Below are 25,116 nucleotides of genomic sequence, written 5' to 3'. Positions count from 1 at the left end.
GTCAGCGGTTCAAATCCCCGCGATGGAGTGAGCTCCCGTTGCCCTGTCCCAGCTCCTGCCAACCTAGCATTTCGAAAGCAGGCCAGTGCAAGTAGATAAATAGGTACCACTGCAGCAGGAAGGTAAACGGCATTTCCACGCGCTCTGGTTTCCATCACAGTGTACCGTTGTGCCAGAAGCAGTTTAGTCATGCTGGCCACATCACCTAGAAACCTGTCTGTGGACAAACGCCGGCTCCCTCGGCCTGAAAGCGAGATGAGCACTACAACCCCATAGTCGCCTTTGACTGGACTTAACTGTCCAGGGGTCCTTTACCTTTTAGCTTTTTTGCACTGGAAATCATTACACTTTGAGGTGGGAGAAACGTTGACTAGCCATCTGACTTGCCATTGTGTCAACGCTGAATCTGAACGAGATGTTCAGCCTAGATCAGTAGGACGTGCTCCTTGATTCATCCCTGGCTGTGTTTCCTACTCACAGAGACTGGTGGTGGATAGCCTGAGCGATTCTAAGAGCAACTTGGAAGTTCGAAGCCTGAGATCTGCCACACATTCTTTGTCGGTGAAAAGCACAACTGTGACATACGAAACCTCCAATGTGGCAATATACAAGGTAGTGGAACACTGATTAAATCTAGCCGTTCTTGGATTTTTAGGGGGTGGGTATATCAGGATCCCAAAGTGATGCTGTTAAGACATATTTTTAAAATAACATAGAATGACCCTAGAAATGCGTTAGTCTCTCCAAATGGCCATAGAACAATGGATATAAAATTATGCCTGGTGAGGAATAGAATCGTAGAATTGTAGGGTTGGAAGGGACCACAAGGGTCATCTAGTTCAACCCCCTGAAATGCAGGAATCATGTGATCCCAGAATCAGGAACCACATACTGGTCACAACATCTTTCCCAGTGAATACTTGCAGCCTGTTTGTAGACGCTGCCTGGTTGCTGGGTAGCAAGTGAAAGGTTACACTCATCCTAGGGGGAAGGGGAGATTATGAAGGGAAACAAAGTTTAGGTGAAGGGAAGCAAAGAGAAGGGATGGGAGATCTTCTCTGCAGGGACTTTTTTAGTTTCAGAGGGCCATCTGTCATGGGTACTTTAGTTGAGTTTCCTGCATCACAAGGGGGTTGGACTAGATGACCCTAGGGGTCCCTTCCAACTCTGCAGTTCTATGGTTCTGTGAATTGGCTATTTGCTGAGCCAGTGTGGTGTAATGGTTAAGAGTGGTGGACTTGTAATCTGGTGAACCGGGTTCGCTTCCCCGCTCCTCCACATGCAGCTGCTGGGTGACCTTGGGCTAGTCACACTTCTCTCTGAAGTCTCTCAGCCCCACTCACCTCACAGAGTGTTTGTTGTGGGGGAGGAAGGGAAAAGAGATTGTGAGCCGCTTTGAGACTCCTTCGGGTAGTGATAAAGTGGGATATCAAATCCAAGCTCCTCCTCCTCCTCCTCCTCTTCTTCTTCTTCTTCTTCTTCTTCTTCTTCTTCTTCTTCTTCTTCTCATCAATGATTCTAGCTAATCAGGGATCCAAAACGAACACTCCTTCAGACATTCCACCACGATATCTGAAAAACAATTTTGATTCTGATATATTGTCAAGCAACAACCCCCTATTTTCAAATCAGCCCCTAACCATTTGGAATTTGTGAAATCTGGAAACATGCAACGTGTGAATGTGAAACATGATGTTTTGTAAACATTGCAAAAGGGTGCATACCTGTGTTTCAATTCTAGAATTAGCCAAGGGCCTTTCTTAATCATTTACTAATACCTTTTCTGGCCAGGGCGACTGGGTATGGCTGAAGAAGCTGGAATCTGGAGCAACCAGTGACCTGAGACAGAGGACTGCCAGCTTGTTAAGCCAGGTAGGGATTGTTATGGTGATTCACATGTATACACAGAGCTGCATATTTTCTGTGTCTCTTTCGTGACTGCTCTCAAGGAGGTTCATATAACACTTTCCCCCAATGCTTTGAGAAAAATGCAAAAGGAGGGGTCACGGGATTAGTCCTACTCCCAATAAGGATGCATGCTATGTCTATGCCCACCCTGCCCCAGCTGCTCACAGTGAAAACACTTCCACCCAGTCTGTGCATTCAGCCAGTGTGCAAAACACCTCTATGTGCTTTCTGGTATCCATGCTTAGAGCTCCTCTAGCCCAACCACAAGGGAAAACTCTGAGCTCTTTGCCACATGGAACCAATGCATGGATGGGAGGAGGAGTATCTGCTACAGGGGCAGCAGAAGGTGTCATCATGGAGCTAGCCTGCATGTCCTTCATCCTCTTGTGTGCTCTTTCCCACTAAAAGAACACCATACCCTCTATCCCTATACTTTATGGAACTGAGTTTTATCCACCTCAAAACAGCAGAATTTTCATAAACATCCCACAACATGGCTTCAGCTGAGCCAATGGCTAGGGAGAGCTCATTCCAATAAACTGAAATAAGAACTCCCACACATAGTTGTTGTTTAGCCATTTAGTCATGTCCAACTCTTCATGACCCCATGGATCAGAGCACGCCAGGCTCTCCTGTCTCCCACTGCCTCCTGCAGTTTGGTCAAACTCATGCTGGTAGCTTTGAAAACACTGTCCAACCATCTCGTTCTCTGTCGTCCCCTTCTCCTTGTGCCCTCCATCTTTCCCAACATCAGGGTCTTTTCCAGGGAGTCTTCTCTTCTCATGAGGTGGCCAAAGTATTGGAGCCTCAGCTTCAGGATCTGTCTTTCCAGTGAGCACTCAGGGCTGATTCCCGTAAGAATGGAGAGTTTTGATCTTCTTGCAGTCCATGGGATTCTCAAGAGTCTCCTCCAGCACCATAATTCAAAAACATCCATTCTTCGGCGATCAGCCTTCTTTATGGTCCTGCTCTCACTTCCATACATCACTACTGGGAAAACCATAGTTTTAACTATAAGGATCTTTGTTGGCAAGGTGATGTCTCTGCTTTTTAAGATGCAATGGCATTTTCAGAAGCTACAGGTTATTTTGCAGTGAACACTTTCAATGGGGCAAACCCAGCATCTTATTTACTTTATTTTTATCTCTCTGCCCAATTTAACAGCTCCAAAACATTACCCAAGCCCATCTTTGAATTCACAATTAGCTATAGAGATAGGTCTTAGAGGAGGTCCATGCTACAGCCACTTGACCTGGTCTACTGAGAGCAGCAAAGAGGGCAGCCAGCCTTTAATCTGTGCCGTGACCACTCAAGTTTATCATTTGCCATCAGCAGACAGTGGGACTAACTTTCAATTTTCTGTCGGATGATTGCATTGCTATTTTGTGTTGTTTTGGTTCAGTTGCATTATGCATTGCTGATTTTCTGAAATGGGAAGGTGGGAAGCAAGTGGAATAAACAACAAAATAAATATCGCATGCAACTCCAGAAGTGCCCTTAAAACTTTGCAGAATAATTGTGGAGCAACCTGCATTCTGCATCCTTTCAGTCTTCATATCTGACATGATGATACATTTATTTTGATTGTGGGCATCACAACCTGAGTATCAAAGAAAAGAAAGTCAGAGATCCCCAATCTCTCTTGCGATTTGCTCCTTGTGTCCCCAGATGAAGGATGTACGCCATGAAAATGTGAACCCACTTCTAGGCCTTTTATCTGATGGGGGTCTCTCTGCCATCGTGATGGAGTTTTGCTCCAGAGGGAGCCTAGAGGATTTGCTGCAAAACACAAACATAAAGCTGGACTGGATGTTCAAATCATCTCTTCTGATGGACTTAATTAAAGTAAGTTCTCTCCTTATTCTGGGGGTGAAAAGGAAGGGTGAAAGGCTGTTCTATCAAAAATGCAAAATTGAATACAATGGGTCATACAAAGGGAGAGAATCTTTGCAGTCATATTGTTCTCAGCTCTGAAAATGAGCCTTGGGTTCTGGCCAGATCCTTGGAAGATTTGAAAAGGTCCTTTATGCAGAACCAACTCAAGACGTTTTGAGTTTTATCCAACTAAGTCCTGCTTTTAGTAGATGCTTTCAGTGGAATCCAACGTCAGGCTTCGGTAATTGTTCCATCCCCCTTTCCCTTCCTTGCACACTATTCTGAGGGTTCCTCTGCCCCTCCAGCATGGATTTGGGGGAGGCACAGGGGGCGCAGGTGGGTAGAGAAGTAGGGAAAGCCCCAATGCACTAGTAGAAATTCTTGCTCTGGTTTCCGCTAGTGCACTGGGTTAATTAACTGTGGCCCATTGGAATGAATGGATCTAAGTTATTCATGTCCACTCATTTCAGTGGGTCCCTCCAAGTATGACTAATTTTGGATAAAAGCCTTTGTATCCAAAGGTCATGAGTGCTAGTTGAATCACACTTCAACTCTGTCAATGGAATAAGCACCCTGCTATGCATCGTGGGGTGGCGCTGGACACGGATGATGCTGTGGTCTAAACCACAGAGCCTAGGACTTGCCAATCAGAAGGTCGGCGGTTCGAATCCCCGCGACGGGGTGAGCTCCCGTTGCTCGGTCCCTGCTCCTGCCAACCTAGCAGTTCGAAAGTACGTCAAAGTGCAAGTAGATAAATAGGTACAGCTCCGGCGGGAAGGTAAATGGCGTTTCTGTGTGCTGCTCTGGTTCGCCAGAAGCGGCTTAGTCATGCTGGCTACATGACCCGGAAGCTGTATGCCGGCTCCCTCAGCCAATAAAGCAAGCTGAGTGCCGCAACCCCAGAGTCGGCCATGTCTGGACCTAATGGTCAGGGGTCCCTTTACCTTTACCTTTATGCATTGTGGGGACGGATAAACTGCAGGCTAATTTAGGGGGTGTCTCAGAGGTCTGTAGCACACATACCTCTGATCTCCAACAGTGGGAGATGGCCAAGGAGGAATCGCTGATGGGCTGCCAAGACTGAGCCCCTAGACAACTGCCCCAAAGTCCTGTCTTGATCGCACCAGGGCAACTTCAAGGAGGCTAGGTCGGTCCATGGCAGGGAGGGTAGCTCTGTCTTGAGAGATTAGCCCAAACAGCTAAAAATGGAAACCACAAGCTAAACACAGTGAAATTGCAGTCACCAGCTTTCACCATCGAGCTCTGAATCTCGCCGGCAGAGAATGCTGGACCGGGCAGGTTTTTAACTGGGGTTTATGTGCCTCAGCTCTGGAGATGCCTAAACTGAAGCATTTGATCCCTCACCTTTTCAGGGAATGAAATATTTGCACCACCAGGAGATCCCCCACGGACGTCTCAAGTCTCGCAACTGCGTTGTGGACGGGCGGTTTATGTTGAAGATCACCGACTACAGCTATGGCGAGCTCCTGGCGCCACTGAGTGACTTAGGCGTTCAGCCCCCTGCAGAAGGTAAGAAGTAATTGTCATGCTCTGTATGTTTGTGGTTTTGACCTTGGAAAGGGTCCAGAAACCTCAGCTGATGCAAAATGATGCTGCCCATCCATAACCCTACAGTAGTTCTATCCGCATTGCATTGCACTTCTTCTTGTTGTTGTTTAGTCGTTTAGTCATGTCCGTCTCTTCGTGACCCCATGTACCAAAGCACGCCAGGCACTCCTGTCTTCCACTGCTTCCCGCAGTTTGGTCAAACTCATGCTGGTAGCTTCGAGAACACTGTCCAACCATCTCGTGCTCTGTCATCCCCTTCTCCTTGTGCCCTCCATCTTTCCCAACATCAGGGTCTTTTCCAGGGAGTCTTCTCTTCTCATGAGGTGGCCAAAGTATTGGAGCTTCAGCTTCATGATCTGTCCTTCTAGTGAGCACTCAGGGCTGATTTCCTTCAGAATGGAGAGGTTTGATCTTCTTGCAGTCCATGGGACCAGCACCATTGCACTTCTTACCCACTGATTTTCAGGCTCAATTCAAGGTGTTCATTTCTCCCTTAATAGCTCAAAATCAAGGGCGCAGAACCTTTTCTTAAGCCTGGGGGCAACATCCTCTTCTGAGCAGCCTTCCAAGGGCCACACACCAGTGAAGGATGGGGCCAGAGGCACAAGTAGGTGGAGCAAGGAATATAAATGTCATCGGCTGATTTCCACAAACAAACTCCTCTTTGTCCTGCACCCAGGCAAACAAGGGCATTTTTTCAGAGTTCAGTGACATATTGAAGTAAAGGCAAAAACACTCAAGGTGAGTGTGAAGCAAGCCCAGTGATGGATGTAGGCTGAGGTGAGAAGTCGTGGTCTGAGGACACTATCAAGGGCCAGAAGGAGAGGTCTGAAGGGCCACATTTGCCCCCTGGGTCTGAGGTTCGCCACCCAGCCCTGATTTGGCTTAGGATCTGGAACCTTAAAGGATCGCTTTCTCTTCTGGGTCCCCTTCCACAGGCTCTCTTTGACCTCTGGGGTCAGGCCTCCCCGTCAGCTGAGGTTCAGCACAAGGAACAGGGCCTTTTCGGTGGTGGCACAGACAGCCTGACTTTCCCTACCTAGAGAGGCCTGCAGGGACCCATCAGTGTATGGCTAGTTAGGGAGGCCTTTGGGAGAGGCTGAGCCAATAATCAGACTACTGATTCATTCATCTAACTCAGTGGTTCTCAAATGGTGTGGTGAGAATTGTTATTTTTTAGAACCACTGATCTAACTGCTTATTCAAGTACTGTAATGTGTCGTGTTGCTTGGCAATTTTCTGTTTCTGTGTTGTTAACAGCTCTGAGTTCACCTAAAAGAACTCAGTCCCTCAGATTCTTTAAGGAAGCCATGACAGTAAACATTTGGGGGGGGGGGGTTAAAACCTAATGAAATTCTTCAGTACAGATTGGGACTTAGTCTCTAATGGTGCCAAGAGACTTCACTACTTGCAGTCTAACACAGTGGTCCTTCCTGCAAGCCATAATAATAATAATAATAATAATAATAGTAATAATAATAAATTTTATTTATACCCCGCCTTCCCCAGCCAATACTGGGCTCAGGGCAGCTAACACCAGGTATAAAAACAATTGATTAAAATACAACTTAACAACAAGATTAAAATGCAACATTAAAATGCAGCCTCATTTCAGTAGAAACCCAAATCAAAAACTTTTGGGGGATGAAAACATCAAATCTTCACCAAGGCCAACTATCCAGACTGGTCCTACGTGGGCCAGAAAAAAGCCAGGGAAGTCCCCAAATAGGAGTTCCATCACAGAAGGAGAAAGGAAAAAGGAAAGAGGGGGAGGGGATCAAGTTGATTCTGGATAAATTGATCTTTTTTCTCCCAGAATTGCTCTGGACAGCTCCCGAGATATTGAGAAATCCAGCGATGTCCCCAAAAGGCACCATAAAAGGAGACGTCTATAGTTTTGCTATTATCCTGCAAGAAGTTGTTCTTCGGGGGCCCCCATACTGCATGTCTGAAATGTCAGCTGAAGGTGAGCACGATCCGCCCCTCCAGCCCCGGTATTTGAATGTGTGCAGCAAAATAGAATCAAACACACTCATTTGATTTGGCGAGCCAGTGTTGAAGACTAGGCTAGATACTTGTCAGTATGCATTTCTTAGTGCACAAAGTATTGATCTGATGTGTAGAGATCTTTCCTATTCTATTTAATTCAAGAGGGTTCTGGAAGCTTCTCTCTGTGAAAGAAACAAGCAGGAGGTTCCTGATGTTTGGGTTATCCCTTCCGAGAAGCTGAGTACAGCTGCTTTAAACTGGTTCTCTTATCTCTTCTGTTAAGGTGATGCTGACTTATAAAAGTAGGGCCAGAAGGAGCCTGCGTTTCAATCTTTCTCTTTCTCTTTCTATCTCTTTTCCTTCTGGTGTGGTGTTCCGTACACAGTATGCTTAGTGTTAAGTTTTAGACTTATTATAAGTTATTGTAAGTTTAAGTTAAGTCTGCTGCAACTGGATTTCTTATGGACAGCGCCAATCCTGAATGTATTGGATTTGTGACCATTGTGCTCATTTGCCTTCAGTAGCAGTAAAGCTCTGCTGGATGGAATATCAATTGCCTCTGGTCTACAGGTGAAACTCAAAAAATTAGAATATCGTGGAAAAGTTCCTTTCTTTCACTAATTCAACTTCAAAGGTGAAACTCATATATGAGATAGACTCATGACATGCAAAGCGAGATATGCTAAGCCTTTCTTTGTTATAATTGTGATGATCATGACGTACAGCTGATGAAAACCCCAAATTAACCATCTCAGAAAATTAGAATATTCAATGAAATCAGCAAAACAAGGATTGCAAATAGAGCAAGACTGGACCTCTGAGAAGTAGAAGCATATCTCGCTTTGCATGCCATGAGTCGATCTCATATGTTAGTTTCACCTTTTAAGTTGAATTACTGAAATCAACGAACTTTTCCACGATATTCTAATTTTTCGAGTTTCACCTGTACTTTTTGGGAATCCTGCAACATGTTTAAGTTTTTATTCTGCTAACTATACATTGGAATCTGCTCTGGGTCAATGTTGAGTAGAATTTCAGTGACAATACTGATCCAAAAGAGGCAGTTTTGTTTTGTTCGCATGAGGCGGTGCGCTCATTGGTAGGGGTGAATGAATGAATGAATGAATGAATGAATGAATGAATTTATTAATACGGTCACAGACCAGCGTCAACACACACAATATCGCAGATCATAAAAAAAAAAAATCAGAAATACAGAGGACAATATAAATATAACAAGGATTTAAATATAAAAATTAAAATTAATTATTAGCGTGCCCCCTATAATTAACATTTGGGGGTTTGGTCATTATGGGATACCACTTGCTTCCTGCGATTAATTGCAGACGCACAGAATTTGGCTACATTTAATGTAGTCTTGGGATTCTTGTCCTCTAACAGTAATTTTAAACTATGGTGTTCCGATTCTTTCCTGGACTTTTGCAAAACAGGTGTAATAAAAGTCAAACATATATCCTCATAAAAACAACAACGTAATAGTACATGTGAAGCAGTTTCAACTTCCAACGAGCCACAAGGGCAGACCCGTGCTGTGTATGGTTTACCCTCAAATCTGCCCATTGGTAGGGGTGCAGAACTGGATCAGGCCAGTCAACCAGATCCTTGCGCCCCCAGCACTCATGGGTCGACTCTGACAGGTGGGCGGAGCCACCCACCTGTCAATTACTTGACATCATTATGACAACATGGGATGACTTCAAAGGTGGTGGTGGCAAGGAAAAAATAATATAAGAAGGAAGATCTAGATTTGGGGCAAATACTCTTTGGTGAGAGAACCCCAGTATGTAGTCCAAGGGACAGGGGTGGGGCACCAGGTTAGGGCATGCTGTCATTGTGAAACCCTCTCCTTGCTCCAGAAATCATCCGCAAACTGAAGAAGCCTCCGCCGTTGTATCGCCCAAGTGTTTCCCCAGAAAATGCCCCACTGGAATGCATTCAGCTCATGAAACAGTGCTGGAGTGAGAGACCAGATCGAAGGCCAAGCTTTGATGAGATCTTTCAAGAGGTCATTCCTTGTTCCCATTCCATCAGGCTTATGCAGTTAAGAATGCATCTTTCTATAATAGCTGATTTCTGAGTTTAGTATTTTGGGGTGGTTTTCGTTCTACAGTAATACCTTGGTTCTCGGATGGCTTAGCTGCTGAACAAATCGGCTCTCGAACACCACAAACCTGGAATTACCGTATTTTTCGCTCTATAGGACTCACATTTTCCCCTCCAAAAATTAAGGGGAAATGTGTGTGTGTCCTATGGAGCGAATGCAGGCTCCTTGGCTTCAGTGATAGCAACGCGAAGCCTCCTAAGCGCAGAGGGAGCGCTCCCTCCGTGCTCCGGAGGCTTCGCGTTGCTTTCGCTGAAGCCTGGAGAGCAAGAGGGGTCAGTGCGCACCGACCCCTTTCACTCTCCAGGCTTCAGGGATAGCCGCCTGAAGCTTTCAGAGTGCAGCGCGAGTTCCCGCTGCGCTCCGGAGGCTTCAGGTTCCTTTTGCTGAAGCTGGGAGAGCAAGACTCTCCAGGCTTCAGCAGAGAGGGAGAACTGCGCAGCGCCCCTTCAGCCAAGCGGGAGGAGAAATGGAAGGGGCTCCGTTTCTCCTGCCGCTTCGCTGAAGGGGCGCTGCGCAGAGAGGGGGAGGTTTTTTTTTTCTTGTTCTCCCCCTCTACAACAAGGTGTGTCCTATGATCGGGTGCGTCCTATAGAGCGAAAAATACGGGAAGTGTTCCAGTTTGCGAATGGTTTTTGGAAGCTGGACGTCCGACGTGGCTCCTATTTGAGTGCAGGAAGCTCCTGCAGCCAACTGGAAGTTGGATTAAGTTCGAGAACCAAGGTACTACTGTATGTGCAGTTGTTGCAAACTATGCTGATATTTTTAACAAATAGCAGTATTTTTTATAAAGAATGAATGCATGAATGAAATAATGGGCATGATGAACTTCGATCCATTATTTTCAACAGGACTGCTCTGGGTATAACTTGGCTGGATAAAACCTTATGCTTTCCACCCATCTGTTCCTACTTGTGCGTAACTTATTCTTTACCCAATCAGCTTAGTCTCCCTGAGTCAGCTGGAGAACTGAGCACCAAAGAACCTTGTTCTAATTCTCCAACCCCAGTTCAAATCCATCAATAAAGGCAGACGGACCAATATCATCGACTCCATGCTGCAGATGCTGGAGCAGTATTCCAGCAACCTGGAAGACTTGATCCGAGAGCGGACAGAGGAGCTGGAGATGGAAAAGCAGAAGACGGACAAACTCCTGACTCAGATGCTTCCCCTGTAAGTCGAAATGTCAGGGCAATAACCCTGCCCCAAGCTGCTTCCAAGTGGGAAAAAGTGCTGCTATAATAAATAATAATAATAAATTTTATTTATATCCCGCCCTCCCCAGCCGAAGCCGGGCTCAGGGCGGCTAACAACAATAAAATAGTACAACATTCTAAAAACATTTCATTATAAAAATTAATTAAAATCAAATTGATGGCAACCATTAAGCTAAAGTTCTGTGAAGATTGCCAAAGGAGGGAGTCAGGCTGCGCCCAGACCAAAAGCCTGGTGGAACAGCTCTGTCTTGCAGGCCCTGCGGAAAGTCCCGCAGGGCCCTAGTCTCTTGTGACAGAGTGTTCCACCAGATTGGAGCCACAGCCGAAAAAGCCCTGGCTCTAGTTGAGGCCAGCCTAACCTCTCTGAGGCATGGGACCTTCAGGATGTTTTTGAGGACTGTAAGTTCCTCCATGGGACATACCAGAAGAGGCAGTCCCGTAGGTACGAGGGTCCTAGGCCGTGTAGGGCTTTAAAGGTTAAAACCAGCACCTTAAACCTGATCCTGTACTCCACCGGGAGCCAGTGCAGCTGGTCTAGGACCGGGTGAATGTGATCTCGCAGTGAAGACCCCGTAAGGAGTCTCGCTGCGGCATTCTGCACCCGCTGGAGTTTCTGGGTCAGTCTCAAGGGCAGCCCCACGTAGAGTGAGTTACAATAATCCAGTCTGGAGGTGACCGTTGCGTGGATCACAGTGGCTAGGTCAGGGCGAGAGAGGTAAGGAGCCAACTGCTTAGCTTGGCAGAGATGAAAAAATGCCGCCTTTGTTATAGCTGTAATCTGCGCCTCCATGGAGAGGGAGTTTTCGAAGATTACACCCAAACTCTTAACGGACGGTGCTGGCACTAATTGCACCCCCGCAAGAGATGGGAGTTGCCCCCTCAATCCCATATTGTCCTGACCCAGCCAGAGGACCTCTGTCTTCGAAGGATTTAACTTCAACCGGCTCCCACATAACCATCCAGCCACAGCTTCCAAACATCTGATCAGTGTGTCTGGGGCCGAGTCAGGATGGCCATCCATCAACAGATAGAGTTGGGTGTCATCAGCATATTGATGGCAGCCCAGCCCAAAACTCGGGACAAGCTGGGCGAGGGGGCGCATAAAGATGTTAAAAAGTATCAGGTAGAGTATCGCACCCTGCTGCTGCAGACTGGGGAGAAGGAAGAGAAGCGAGTGACAAATATTGGTCACTGCCACTTTAACTCTGTCACTTCAACCTTGCGTGAAATGGGAATGACCTCCAAGAATTCTGTATCTTCTGATATTTGCAAGCTATTCCAATTAAGTTAACTTAACATATTTAAATAAATAGTCTTTAAATTTCTTCCATTCCTCCTGGTACTCCTCCTCCTTCTGGTCACGGACACTTCCAGTCAGGTCGGCTAGCTCCGAAAAGTCCATCATCTTCATCTGCCAATCTTCCACTGTTGGTATTTCTTGTCAGATAGGCTTAGGATTTAATTATGTAATGTGACGAATTATTATGTTTAATGCCAAATTTGAAAGAAAGAAAGATGATAAGTGATTAAGTTAATTTTATAAGAATATTGGTTTTGGAAAACTGTTAACATGATATACATTGAAATTCAACCAGGGGGATACGAGGAAGTCACTTAACAATGTTACTAAGATTGGTTCAAATAAGGTTGAGATTTTTGTTTGTTTGTTTAAAAAACTTTTTGGAAAATTAATTTTAAAAAAATCAGAAGAATTCTGTATCTTCTGTACTGGTCAAGTCAGATCTGGAGTCACAGGTGGCTTTAGGGGAGCACAACTGGTTTGTCCGCACTGGGCACTGAGCCAAGAGGGTGCTGTAACAATAATGTAGAATGGAAGGTGAGGAGTGCCTGGATTTTAACATCACACAGGGGTCTGCTGAGATTTTAAAGCCGACTTCCACTGCTGGGTGTAATGATCTCAGGAAGGCAAGCAAGCCCCCATAAGAATTAATGAGTCTTATCGCATGTTTATTTACAATTTATATTCAGAGTGTGGCTCCGAGCCTGCCGCTCTTTGCTACGAGTTGGTCACTCTGAGTCTCCGCCCCTTTCGCAGCACGAAGGGCACCAAAGTCCCGTCCTTCCTCTCTTGTACTTCCATTGCATTTTAACCCTTTCAGCTCTTCTGGTTCAGGGAGAAGGTGGGTGAACTCCCCCAACTATTAAACGAAGATCCCTCCAAATGTTGCCTCTTCCCTGGTTGCATAGCAACCCCCTCAATACCATCTATCTCCTCCCCTCCCTCTGCCTGCAAGCTTTCCGAGTCTGCTGCTCTATCTGAGTCTGGGAACTCTCAGTGAAGGAGGCCCCGAACTAACCCACTCCTGCTCTGTCTGTGGCTGCAATCCCTTGTCTCCAGAGTCAGACTCTGGCTCCCTCTGTCCTGGCATTCCTTTGTCTCCAGAGTCAGCCTCTTCCCACGCATTCAATTCAGCCACGTCCCTGACACTGGGATATTTTGTCCAGCTCTGTCCATGTGCTGGGCCCGGGGGTAACCCAAGCAATGCGGTCCAGGTCCAGTCCCGAATCCAAGGGTTCTGTGAGGAGTCAGTCCAACAGGGCCAAGGCAGGTCACGAGGAGGGAAACCAGGCAGGGTCAGGCACAGGGTCTCAGGCAGGTTCTAGCAAACAGCAGCGTTGCTCCCGCAACCTGGGGCGGGGTCTGACAGCCTTTTATCTTTGTCGGGGTAGCAGCCAGTCCTGATCCCCCAGCGACTCACCTTCCTGTCTCGCCTGAAGGCGAGCACTCCTCCTGCGAGTACCCAGGTCTCTCCTTCACAGATCTCAGTCTCTGCAGCTCTGGAGATGTCAGTGGGTTACTAGACCAGAGGCCACCTCAGCCTCCCCTGACCCAACCGGTAGTGGAGCAGCTATAAGTGATGGCCCCAGCTGAAGACAACGAGGTCATGCCCGCATCTGGAGCCAGGGCAGGCTCCGGCCCCTGACTCGGCCCAGCTGGTGCTTGTTGCAGGGGAACCTGGGGCTCTTCAGAACCAGGCCCCAGACTTGGTTTAGATGACACCTGAGACTCCTCTGGTTCCGAGTCTGAGCCCGAGTCCCAGGCCATCACAGTCCACCACATTTGAAGGAGGACATTGGCAAACTGAAACATGTCCAGAGGAGGGTGGCCAGCAGGATGAGGGGTCTGGAATCCAGGTCTTGTGAGAACATGAGAAGGTAATTAGAGTCTGCTGGACCAGGCCAATGGCCTGTCTAGGTCAGCATCCTGGTCTCATCAGATGCCTGTGGGTATCCTACAATCAGAACTGAACGCAACAGCCCTCTTCCCTCCTACAGTTCCCAGCCGCTGATATTCAGAGTCGTGGAGGTCGAATAGAAATGCAATAATTAAATAATCCATAAACAGCCTGCCAAGACATCTCAACGTCTTGAGCCTTAGAAGATTCTGCACTTCCTGTCGCTCAGGTTGACATCCTCGTGTCGTTTCAGGTCGGTGGCGGAAACGCTGAAAACCGGGGCCACCGTTGAACCTGAGTATTTTGACGAGGTCACCATCTACTTCAGCGACATCATTGGCTTCACGACCATCTCCGCCCTCAGCGAGCCCATTGAGATCGTGGACCTTCTCAATGACCTTTACACTCTGTTTGATGCCATCATTGGCCATCATGACGTCTACAAGGTGAGGTCTTGGCGCACCTACTTTGGAGGAGGATGTGTGTGTGAGGGAAACATGAGCCTTCTAGAGAAGGCTCCAGATGAAGGTGGAGTCTTAAGAGCCACCAGTACTTCTCCAGATGATCTGAGTGTTCAGGCTGGGATATAAGGGCTTGAGGGGGGTGGTGGTCCTTCAGGTATCCTGGGCCCAAGTTGTGGAGCATCACAAGAACTTTGAACCTGGCCTGGTCGCCTATGAGCCTTGCTTGACGCAGATCCTAGTGCTCCACCACAACCCGCACAAGAAGTGAGCATCGTTTAGCCTTCAGCTCTTAGTCAACCCATCTGCAGTTCTAATTGCCCTTTGGGGAAAAGCAATACTCTTTGTTTTCCAGGTGGAAACCATCGGCGACGCCTATATGGTGGCTTCAGGGCTTCCGAAACGCAATGGCCGCAGACATGCCTCCGAGATCGCCAACATGTCCCTGGACATCCTCAGCTCTGTGGGGTCATTTCGAGCGAAACATCTCCCCCACGTGCCCATCAGGGTACGGATGGGGCTGCATTCAGGTAATGGCGTTAACCCACTCTCTGCCTTACCTGGGCTCATAGTGGAAAAAAGTGGAATTGTCAGTCTTGGGGAAAACAGGAAGTCAGGTTCTTGGTCCACCTAGTGCCTGGGTAGGCAAACTAAGGCCCGGGGGCCAGATCTGGCCCAGCTGCCTTCTGGATCCGGTCCGCAGACAGTCTGGGAATCACCAGGGATCTCATCGTTTGGGCTGCGCCAGCGTGCACATTCAGCGGCCCTCCTCCCTCCCTCCTCCTGGCTTCTCCCTGCCCTGCCTAGAGCAGAGAGGAAGGGCACTGGGCTTTGTTGGTGACAGCAGCAGCAGCGTTAGCGCTTGAGTGGCCGCCATTGTAAGCGGACTCATTTCGGGCTTTGTTGTTGCTGGCTCCTCTCCAGAGCCCTTTCGCACACCGCTCATTGTCCCGCCGCCACCGCCAGCCCCTGCCGCTTGCAAGACACAGGTAGGCAGCCACCGGGGCTCGTCCACTGCTGTGGAGAAGGGAGGGGAGAGTCAGGGGGGAATGGCTTACCTGAGTACAGTGGTACCTCGGGTTACAGACACTTCAGGTTACAGACGCTTCAGGTTACAGACTCTGCTCACCCAGAAATAGTGCCTTGGGTTAAGAACTTTGCTTCAGGATGAGAACAGAAATCATGCGGTGGCAGCAGGAGGCCCCATTAGCTAAAGTGGTACCTCAAGTTAAGAGCGGTTTCAGGTTAAGAACGGACCTCCGGAACGAATTAAGTTCTTAACCCGAGGTACCACTGCAGAATGTGTCCTTTTATTTAAAATGCATCTCTGGGTTATTTGTGGGAATTCATTCATTTAAAAAAAAAAAGTCTGGCCCCCCCACAAGGTCTGAGGGACAGTGGACCGGCCCCCTGCTGAAAAACTTTGCCGGTCCCTGATTCTAGTGCAACTGTCTGTTGTCTCCCGTATCTGTTCCTGGACATTCCATAAGAACTGGAAATGCTGAGGAATTGAACTGGAGAGCTTTCCGAAGGTCATCTTCTGAGTCAGGATGTGATCTAAGATGACTCTATCACCAGTGGTGTAGCATAGGTTGCCCGGGGGGGGGAGCCAAATATTGTACCCCCGGTTAGGGCCGGGCGGCAGCAGCAATGGTGATGGGGAAGGGTCTTCCCAGCAGAGGGAAGCTGGGGAGGGGCCAGCAACAGCGGCCACTTATTTTATTATTATTTATTTCATGAATTTCTTACACTGCTTGATTGCTGTTGTATCTTTTTAAAAAAAACACCCTCAAAGCGGTTTATTTTTCTTTTGAAATTTTGCTTTATCTTGCCAATGAAAGGAGCTAACTTAGAAGTATTCAGGCTGGACCTAAACATAGAGAGAAAGTCGTGTGTGTGTGTGTGAGAGAGAGAGAGAGAGAGAGAGAGGGAGGGAGGGAGGGAGGGAGGGGGAGAGGGAGGAGAAAGGGAGGAGAGGGTGTGCTGGGCCTGGGGGTAATCCGAGCGACGTGGTCCAGGTCTGGTCCTGAATCCAAGGGTTCTGTGAGGAGTCAGTCCGACAGGGCCAAGGCAGGACACAAGGCAGGAAACCAGGCAGGGTCAGGCACAGGGTCTCAGGCAGGTTCTAGCAAGCAGCAACGTTGCTCCCGCAACCTGGGGCAGGGTCCAACAGCCTTCTATCTTTGTCGGGGTAATGGCCGGCCCTGATCCCCCAGCGACTCGCTTCCCTGTTTAGCCCAACGGCGAGCACTCCTCCCGCGAGTACTCAGGTCTCTCCTTCTCTCTGACCTCAGTCTCTGCAGCTCGGGAGACGTCGGTGGGTTACTAGACCCAGGGGCCGCCTCAGCCTCCCCTGACCCAACCAGTAGTGGAGCAGCTGTAAGTGATGGCCCAACTGAAGGCAACGAGGTCATCCCCACATCTGGAGCCAGGGCAGGCTCAGGCCCCTGACTCGGCCCAGCTGGTGTTTGATGCAGGGGAACCTGTGCAGACTGGGACTCTTCAGGATCAGGCCCCAGACTTGGTTCAGATGATGCCTGAGGCAGAGGATCCGGTGCAGACTGAGTCTCCCCTGGTTCCAAGTCCGAGTCCCAGGCCATTGGAGAGGGAGAGGGAGAGGAGGAGGAGAAGGGAGGAAGAGAAAGGGAAGGAGAAGGAGGAGGAGGAGAAGGAGTCTCTTTTCCAAGCAGAGGCGCCCAGATGGGTGTTTGTTTGTCAAGACCTTGAAATCTTTGGCCTGTAGCCACCCAGCACTGCTCTGAGTTTGTAGGTTCCCCCTGGCATCCTCGATGGTTATTGCAGAAGATTAGCTAACAGGCCTCATCAGCCTATCCAGCGCTTCTGGCAAGCAGCCGTTGGGGTAAGGAAAAACAACAAGGACGAGTCCGTGGAGGAGAAACCTGACCTAATTAGACATCCGAGCTGCATCTTGGAAACCTGTTGCTCTCAAGAGTCGCCTGATGGAGGCTGTCTGGACAAGGGAGAACACTCTTGCACAAAGGGGTTGGGCAGGGGCTGATGGCTTGTTTAAAAGTTGACGTGCCATAGAGAAAGTGTATTAGAGAAAATTTTCCTTCCTCTCTCATAACACTAGAACTCCAGTGAAGGTGAATGTTGGAAGATTGTTGTTGTTTAGTCGTTTAGTCGTGTCCGACTCTTTGTGACCCCATGGACCAGAGCACGCCAGGCACTCCTGTCTTCCACTGCCTCCCGCAGTTTGGTCAAACTCATGCTGGTAGCTTCGAGAACACTGTCCAACCATCTCGTCCTCTGTCACCCCCTCTCCTTGTGCCCTCCATCTTTCTCAACATCAGGGTCTTTTCCAGGGAGTCTTCTCTTCTCATGAGGTGGCCAAAGTATTGGAGCCTCAGCTTCAGGCTCTGTCCTCCCAGAGAGCACTCAGGGCTGATTTCCTTCAGAATGGATAGGTTTGATCTTCTTGCAGTCCATGGGACTCTCCAGAGTCTCCTCCAGCACCATAATTCAAAAGCATCCACTCTTCAGCGATCAGCCTTCTTTATGGTCCAGCTCTCACTTCCATACATCACTACTGGGAAAACCATAGCTTTAACTATACGGACCTTTGTTGGCAAGGTGATGTCTCTGCTTTTTAAGATGCTGTCTAGGTTTGTCATTGCTTTTCTCTCAAGAAGCAGGCGTTTTTTAATTTCGTGGCTGCTGTCACCATCTGCAGTGATCATGGAGCCCAAGAAAGTAAAATCTCTCACTGTTGGAAGGTTAAGGACAGACAAAAGGAAGGACTTTTTGAGATATGAAGTTCTTTTTAAGATATGAAGCTTCCCTAAATGTCGCCACCTTTCCTCACAAGGGAGTTGATCCAGCCCCTTGATCACTGTTTCCCTAGAATCATCATAGAGTTGGAAGGGACATCTAGTCCAACCCCCTACAATGCAGGAATCTCAACCCATGACAGATGGCTATCCAACCCCTAAAATTGTCTTCAGTGTCCCAAGTGCGGTCACCCCATAGATATGTATAACGGCAGTATAATTTTCAGACTGCCATGTGTGTCGTGTGGGTGTTCATAAGCACCGTATTTCTCAACATGGGGTTGGGGAGGGAACCCTGACAAATGGCTTGGATTTTCTGTTTTCTGGACTACCTCTGGAAAGGATGAAGCTGTCACTCAGGGATAAGATAGCAGACAGAAAAACGCAGCTCGTCTGGTGGATTAGTTAATCAGATCTCCAGTTCCCCCCGAAAAAAGGAGGGGGGGGAGGCTGGGTGGTCTGAGACTTTGCCAGGAATTGTAAAGAGTTTTGAGTCTGACTTCCAGCCAGCGGTGGAAATTTGTACGGCGACACACTCTGAACAGCTGGTGTCTGCATTTGACGTTCCACGAAATCTGGGTTGATATCCGAGAGCTGACAGTTTGGCGTGTGACACTGTTGAGCATTGGAGAGCATTTAAGCATTTCAGAGCTGCGGTGTTTAGCAGCTGAGAACGTTTAACCGGTGACATACCTGACGTGTGACAGACAGCAAAGTAGGGACAACAATTCAGAAGCGTAGGGTGCCTTCACAAAATTCATAGCCACTCTCCCCCACGGCCCCTTCTGAAATTACCCAACCATCAAAGATTAAACAATCATCTTATAATTATGCTACAATGATAATTGGAGGGAAAGTATTTGGGGGGGGGGGGGAGGTCTATAAATGTAACAAACAAGGAGCTCAGAATGTGCCAGTTTCCATTCCTGGTGTTTTAGGTAGGGCAGGGTAAAACCTCTGTCTGAAGATCACAGGCTGGATTGCAACTTTGAACAGTCCTCTTTTATCCAGCCCTTTATTCCAAACCATGGATTCTTGCTTTATTTTTCTTTATATATATATATATACATTTTTAACATATTAATGATCATTCATACAACAAAACTTCTCATCTTATACAATAATTTTTGGACTTCCGTCAACACCTCTGATGATTTCCCGTTCTTATCACTTATTATGCATTTCTTAATTTCATATTACCTTTAATTATCTTTAACTAACAATTCTCCTCATTATCTCTTGCAAACCTACTAGCATTATCTATTCATCACAATTACTTTTCAAGTAGTCTGTAAATTTACTCCAGTCTCTGGTCCCGCAGGTTTCGAATTCTTCCTGTTAGTTTATCTAATTCTGCATAGTCCATCATTTTCGTCCTCCATTCTTCTTTCGTCGGTAATTCTTCTTGCTTCCAATTTTGTGCCAATAATATTCTTGCTGCCGTCATTGCATACAAAAATAACTTACAATCCTTTCTGCTTATATCATCACCTGCAATGCCAAGTAAAAATGCTTACGGTTTCTTAATAAATGTATATTTCAACATTTCTTCCATCTCATTATATATCATTTCCCAGAGGTTTTTCACTTTTTTACATTCCCACCACATGTGATAAAATGTTCCTTCTTTTTCTTTGCGGATTCTTGCTTTATTTTTAGGGGAAATGGACCTAGTTCGGTCTTAGAGCCCATGCTTTGCATGCAAAAGGCCCCGGTTCCAATCCTTGGTGTAGCTGGGCAGGGCTGGAAAAACCCGCGTCCAGATCTGAAGACTTGCACCCAAGATTGAGGGGACCTGGTGCTGGTGTGATGTCATGTGTGCGATGTGCATGCGTGACATGTGCGTGATGTGTGTCACATCGCTGGGAGGAGGCCGAGTGGGGAGCCCAGCGTGGGGTGGCCTCCTCTCTTGCACTCAGGAGGGGCCAGTCACTGAAAACACACCATTCTCAGCTCCACGCTTGACCCCTTCTGCCCCCTCAGCATTGAAGGGACCCTCCCCACAGATCTTGAGGGGGCCGAAGACACCTCGGCCCATAGAATTGGCACCAGTGCCCATGTCTGAAACCAGGGAGAGCCTCTGCCGGTCAGTGTTGGCATTAGAAAGCTAGATGGACTAAGGGTTCCTGTGTTTCAATATCTGGTGCATCTCATATCCATTCCACTTTCACCCAATGCATTTCTGTTTTCTAGGTCCGTGTGCTGCTGGGGTGGTGGGTCTCACTATGCCACGCTACTGTCTCTTTGGGGACACGGTGAATACAGCTTCGCGGATAGAGTCCACCGGGTTGCGTAAGTCTTCTTGGGGTTGTTTTTTTTTTTTTAGCAAATGCTGGCTTGGCCACAAGCACAGTGATACCTTGGTTCTCAAACTTAATCTTTTTCTGGAAGTCCGTTCCAAAACCAAAGCGTTCCAAAGCCAAGGCGTGCTTTCCCATAGAAAGCAATGCAAAATGGATTAATCCGTTCCAACCTTTTAAAAGCAACCCCTAAAACAGCAATTTAGCATGAATTTTACTATCTAACGAGACCATTGCTCCTTAAAATGAAAGTATAATCAATGTACTGTACTATAAAATAAATAAAACAGTATTGTAGATGATGATGATGATAATTTCTTACCTGCACTAATGATAGTCATTGTTTGGCTGGGGGTGGGGGAGGCTTTTATCCATTCCCGCGGTCACATAATCAATCAGTCAATCAATCAATCAATCAATCAATCAGCAACTGAACTGGGATCCACACAGTCACAAAAACAAATTAACTGAAAAAGCCTCAAAACAAAAGACGCAAAATAAATAGCAAAAACAAAAGCACCAAATATAAGCTCCAAATATCACCTCAGAACACTGCATTTGGAAACGGAAGGCTTGAATTACAATGGGGGGATGCAAATTAGCAGCTCAACAGGAAACACAGGGGGACTCAAAACGGAGTACATTCAACTTCCCCCAAAAAAGTTTGAAAACCAGAACACCTACTTCCGGTTTTGCAGCATTTGGGTTTCAAGTTGTTCGTGAACTAAACTGTTCGAAAACCGAGGTGCCACTGTACTGAAAACGTTCTCATGCAAGGCCTTTTGAATGGATTAGTTTTTGTTACAATCGACTATTGATTTGCGAGTAGGAACCACTCCCACTACTGAAACTTATATTGGCCTGAGTTCTTGGTGTGCTTTTTTCTTGGTATAGATAGACCATAGGCCTGATCCCACAGGCTCTCTTTGTGTTCTTATGTATAATTGAGGTAGATCACTCCGGGAGAATCGAAAAACGTTCCCAGTGAGCTGCAATAATTAGCTGTGGGGGTATGTGTGTAGTTTAACTGCTTTAGAATGTTTTGAATATTTTCATTGTATTGTAATTATATTGTTGTCTGGCTGTTGGCCATTCTAGGCTCCTTGGGGAGGAAGTTGGGGAAACAAAGTGATTAAACCAATGCATAAAAACGATGTTAAAACCAATTTGTTAAACACATTTCAACCCGTTGGCCAAAGGCCTGTCTGAATGATTGAATAAGCAGCTCTTCCTGCCAGTGGAACGTCCTCAGAGATAGATTAGGCCTCTCTTGGATGGGGAAAGACCTACATAAATCAGTGGTGGAACACCTGCTTTTCTGCAGAAGGCCCCAGATTCCTTCCCTGGCAACCCCAGGAAGTGATGAGAAAGTTTCCACACCCAAAATCCTAGAGAACCTCTGCCGGTCAGTGCAGGCAGCAGTGAGAGAGATAGAGCAATGGTCTGACTCAGTAAATGGCAGCTTCCGAAGTTCCTACCAATTCCTGCTCCACCTCTATTGGTGCTTTTCGAAAATAGGCACCAACGGCAGGGCCGGCCCAAGCCATTTTGCCGCTTGAGGCAAAACAAGATGGCGTCCCTGCCTCCTCCGTCACCAGCTGAGGTGACTGGATGCAGCCCAGGGAAGCAGTTGTGTGATGAAGGCAGCAGGGGAGAGAGAAAAAAGCCAACCCTTCAACACGTCACGGATAAAAACTAGGACGCCATCTTCCTGGGCAGCACACCTGCACAAGTCATTGAAATATACTCGGAGTTGAGAGTGGATTTCATGCTCTTTATTCAGCTCATAGTGGTGAGGAGGAATGAAAGTTCCCCCAGAATGTCTGCTTTATATATATTATTTATACAATGGACCCCACATGATTGGCTAATTCCGGGATTCTCCTGTAGGCCAATCAGGTTGCGGATTCACTTCCGCTTGGAGCTGGATTGGGTGGCTCCTGTCACCCAATCAGACTGCTGCATTCTGGATCCTATTGTTCTAGGACCAATCAGACTGCTGCATTCTGGATCCTATTGTTCTAGGGCCAATCCGACTGCTGCATTCTGAATCCTATTGTTCTAGGACCAATCAGACTGCTGCATTTTGGATCCTATTCAACTCAGTACATAACAGTCATGTTACCCCATACAAGATTGTGGCCCTGAAAAAAAGCTTTTTGGGGGGCCAAGGCTGCGGCGGCCATTTTGGGTGCCAAGATCTCGCGTGAAAAAAGGGATGTCCCGGTTTTTTGGGTACAGTTCAGGGGTATGAAAACAGAGGGTGGAAAGGAGCAGCCATGGCGGCAGTGGCCTTAGTCATCCCAAGTGGCAAGTGGTGTTCTCCTCAGGGGCCTTCAGAGAAGGAGAGGAGGAGGTGACAATTCTCGGTGGGCAGGTGGCTCTTCCTTTAAAAAAAATTTTTCAAAGATCTTTATTGAAACTTAACGTATATACATAATAACCAAAATTCCCAATGATTCCGTCACATAAAATATAATATCTAAATTACAACATTTGCATAATTATACACTTAATTATAAAACCCACCACCCACCCTCTACTTCCCTCCACAGCAATTCGACTTCTTTATATTTCTTTCCACCTTTTCTTCCCTTGCATTCTATAATAAACTACTTTTGTTAAATTCTGATTTTTCCTACTTTCTTTGTTTTGTTACGGCTTACACTTTTTATTCTAAGCCTACTAACATGTCATTTTTAGAACAATATTTTGACGTATAACCTTCGAAATACTTCCACTCCATTCTTAACTATTGATTTGATCGATGTCTTACAATCGAAGTTAAGTTTGCCAATTCTATATACTCACTTTATTTACAAATCCACTCTTCCTTGGTTGGTATGTCCTGAGATTTCCATTTAGTAGCAGTCACTACCGTGGCAGCTGTTGTTGCATATAAAAAGATTGGTTTTTTTTCATATGTGGTATGTCTTTGCCCGGGCAGGTGGCTCTTTCTGAGTTGGTGGAGGAACCTTCCCCATTAGGGGGAGACTAAGATGGCGGTGGTTCCTTTCCTCAGCCAAAGAAGGTGCGGCAAAGACATGTGAGGGGCGCCCCTCTCTTTCCAGATCTGCCACCCCACCCAGCTTTTCTCCCGCCTGGCTCTGCAACTGGTGTAGCCGCTCTGTGAGTTGCCTACTGTGGTCCTCTAGCAGTTCAAACTGTTCCAGTAGCCGACGCTGAGTGCTTTCCTGATCCTCAGATCCTAGCCGCTCCAGCGTCGCTGCAGACAGTTACAGCTTGTCACCAACTGCTCCAACACACAGCCACTGGCTCCATAAACCACCAGGACTCACCAGCTCCCTGCTGAGATGCTGTCAGTCATTTGGACTCTGCACATGCTCAGAAACACTGGGCCCATAACCTGTCAGTGTTTGTAAAAAAAAAAAAAAAGGTTCTGACCTCCCTTTGTCTCCTCAGCCTGGTCCTCAGACCCTTGCCAGCATAAAAGAATCCACAAGAATATCCTCGCAGAGCACTTTCTGCTTTTATTCTTAAAAGTCTTTGTGCAAAAGCGACTGACCAACTGTACACACATCAACACAACCAGCTTTCACTAACCAACCAACCAACCCAACAAACAAACTAACGTTTCTCACTCTATATATACAACCCGGTGCAGGCCGCTGACTCATGCTGACCCTGCTTTTTAAGCATTAAGGAAACAGCGGCCATTTTAGCCGTGACACTGCCGCCCGAGGCGACTGCCTCAGCGAGGCTGATGGGTGGGCCGGTCCCGACAGGTAGACTCTGACACTTGGAAACGTGACAAAGATCTGAAGTTGAAACTTTTCTTCCTTTCCCCCCTTTTTAAAAAAAAATAAAAATGGCAGCGTACAGAATCCACATCAGCCGAAGCACCATGAAAACCCTGAAGAGCCTAAATGAAGGTTATAAAGTAGAATTCAGGGGAAAGACGGAGCTGAAGGTAAGGAATCTGATCTGGACGGAGACAACTGTCTGGAAGTCTCTTGTCTCCTGGCCAACCTTCTTGCTTTGCCAAAGACAACATTTTCGCTTTCAGGGGAGTGATAGAGCAACGAGGGGCCAAAGCTCAGTGACGGAACATATGCTTGGCATGTGGAAGGTCTCAGGTTCAGCCCCCAGGCAGGGCTGCACATGTTCACTGCCCAACACCCTGGAGAGATGCTTCCAGTCAGTGTAGGCCATGGGTAGGCAAACTAAGGCCCAGGGGCCGGATGCGGCCCAATCGCCTTCTAAATCCGGCCCGTGGACAGTCCGGGGATCATCGTGTTTTTAATTTGAGTAGAATGTGTGCTTTTATTTAAAATGCATCTGGGTTATTTGTGGGGCATAGGAATTTGTTCATCCCCCCCCAAAAAAATACAGTCTGAGGGACAGTGGACCAGCCCCCTGCTGAAAAAGTTTGCTGATCCCTGGTGTAGGCTGACTCTAGACCATCGCTGTCAACCATCCATTTTTTTGCGGGAAATTCCCGCTGTGGGTTAAACCACAGAGCCTAGGACTTGCCAATCAGAAGGTCGGCGGTTTGAATCCCCGCGACTGGGTGAGCTCCCATTGCTCGGTCCCTGCTCCTGCCAACCTAGCAGTTCGAAAGCACGTCCAAGTGCAAGTAGATAAATAGGCACCACTTCGGTGGGAAGGTAAACGGTGTTTCCGTGCGCTGCTCTGGTTTGCCAGAAGTGGCTTAGTCATGCTGGCT

At 47.3% G+C, this 25,116-nt stretch overlaps 1 protein-coding gene across 1 annotated transcript in view; it reads left to right on the top strand.

Moving 5' to 3' along the window:
• The window catches only part of LOC308476355 (retinal guanylyl cyclase 2-like), a gene marked incomplete at its 5' end in the record, with an annotated part of 50,226 nt that overhangs the window by 21,013 nt on the left and 4,097 nt on the right, over positions 1-25,116 (top strand). The window contains 11 exons of the mRNA XM_081003902.1: positions 481-612; positions 1,792-1,872; positions 3,577-3,753; positions 5,157-5,313; positions 7,169-7,318; positions 9,219-9,367; positions 10,473-10,636; positions 14,131-14,323; positions 14,694-14,868; positions 20,323-20,421; positions 24,266-24,360. Coding sequence (XP_080860028.1) covers positions 481-612; positions 1,792-1,872; positions 3,577-3,753; positions 5,157-5,313; positions 7,169-7,318; positions 9,219-9,367; positions 10,473-10,636; positions 14,131-14,323; positions 14,694-14,868; positions 20,323-20,421; positions 24,266-24,360 — 1,572 coding nt within the window. The remainder of the gene's footprint in view (positions 1-480; positions 613-1,791; positions 1,873-3,576; positions 3,754-5,156; positions 5,314-7,168; positions 7,319-9,218; positions 9,368-10,472; positions 10,637-14,130; positions 14,324-14,693; positions 14,869-20,322; positions 20,422-24,265; positions 24,361-25,116) is intronic.

This window comes from Podarcis pityusensis (assembly GCF_964106645.2).
Source record: "Podarcis pityusensis genome assembly, chromosome: 4".
Taxonomy (NCBI): Eukaryota; Metazoa; Chordata; class Lepidosauria; order Squamata; family Lacertidae; genus Podarcis; species Podarcis pityusensis.
The sequence above is the reverse complement of the archived record's forward strand: the minus strand, read 5'-3'. Positions and strand labels throughout refer to the sequence as shown.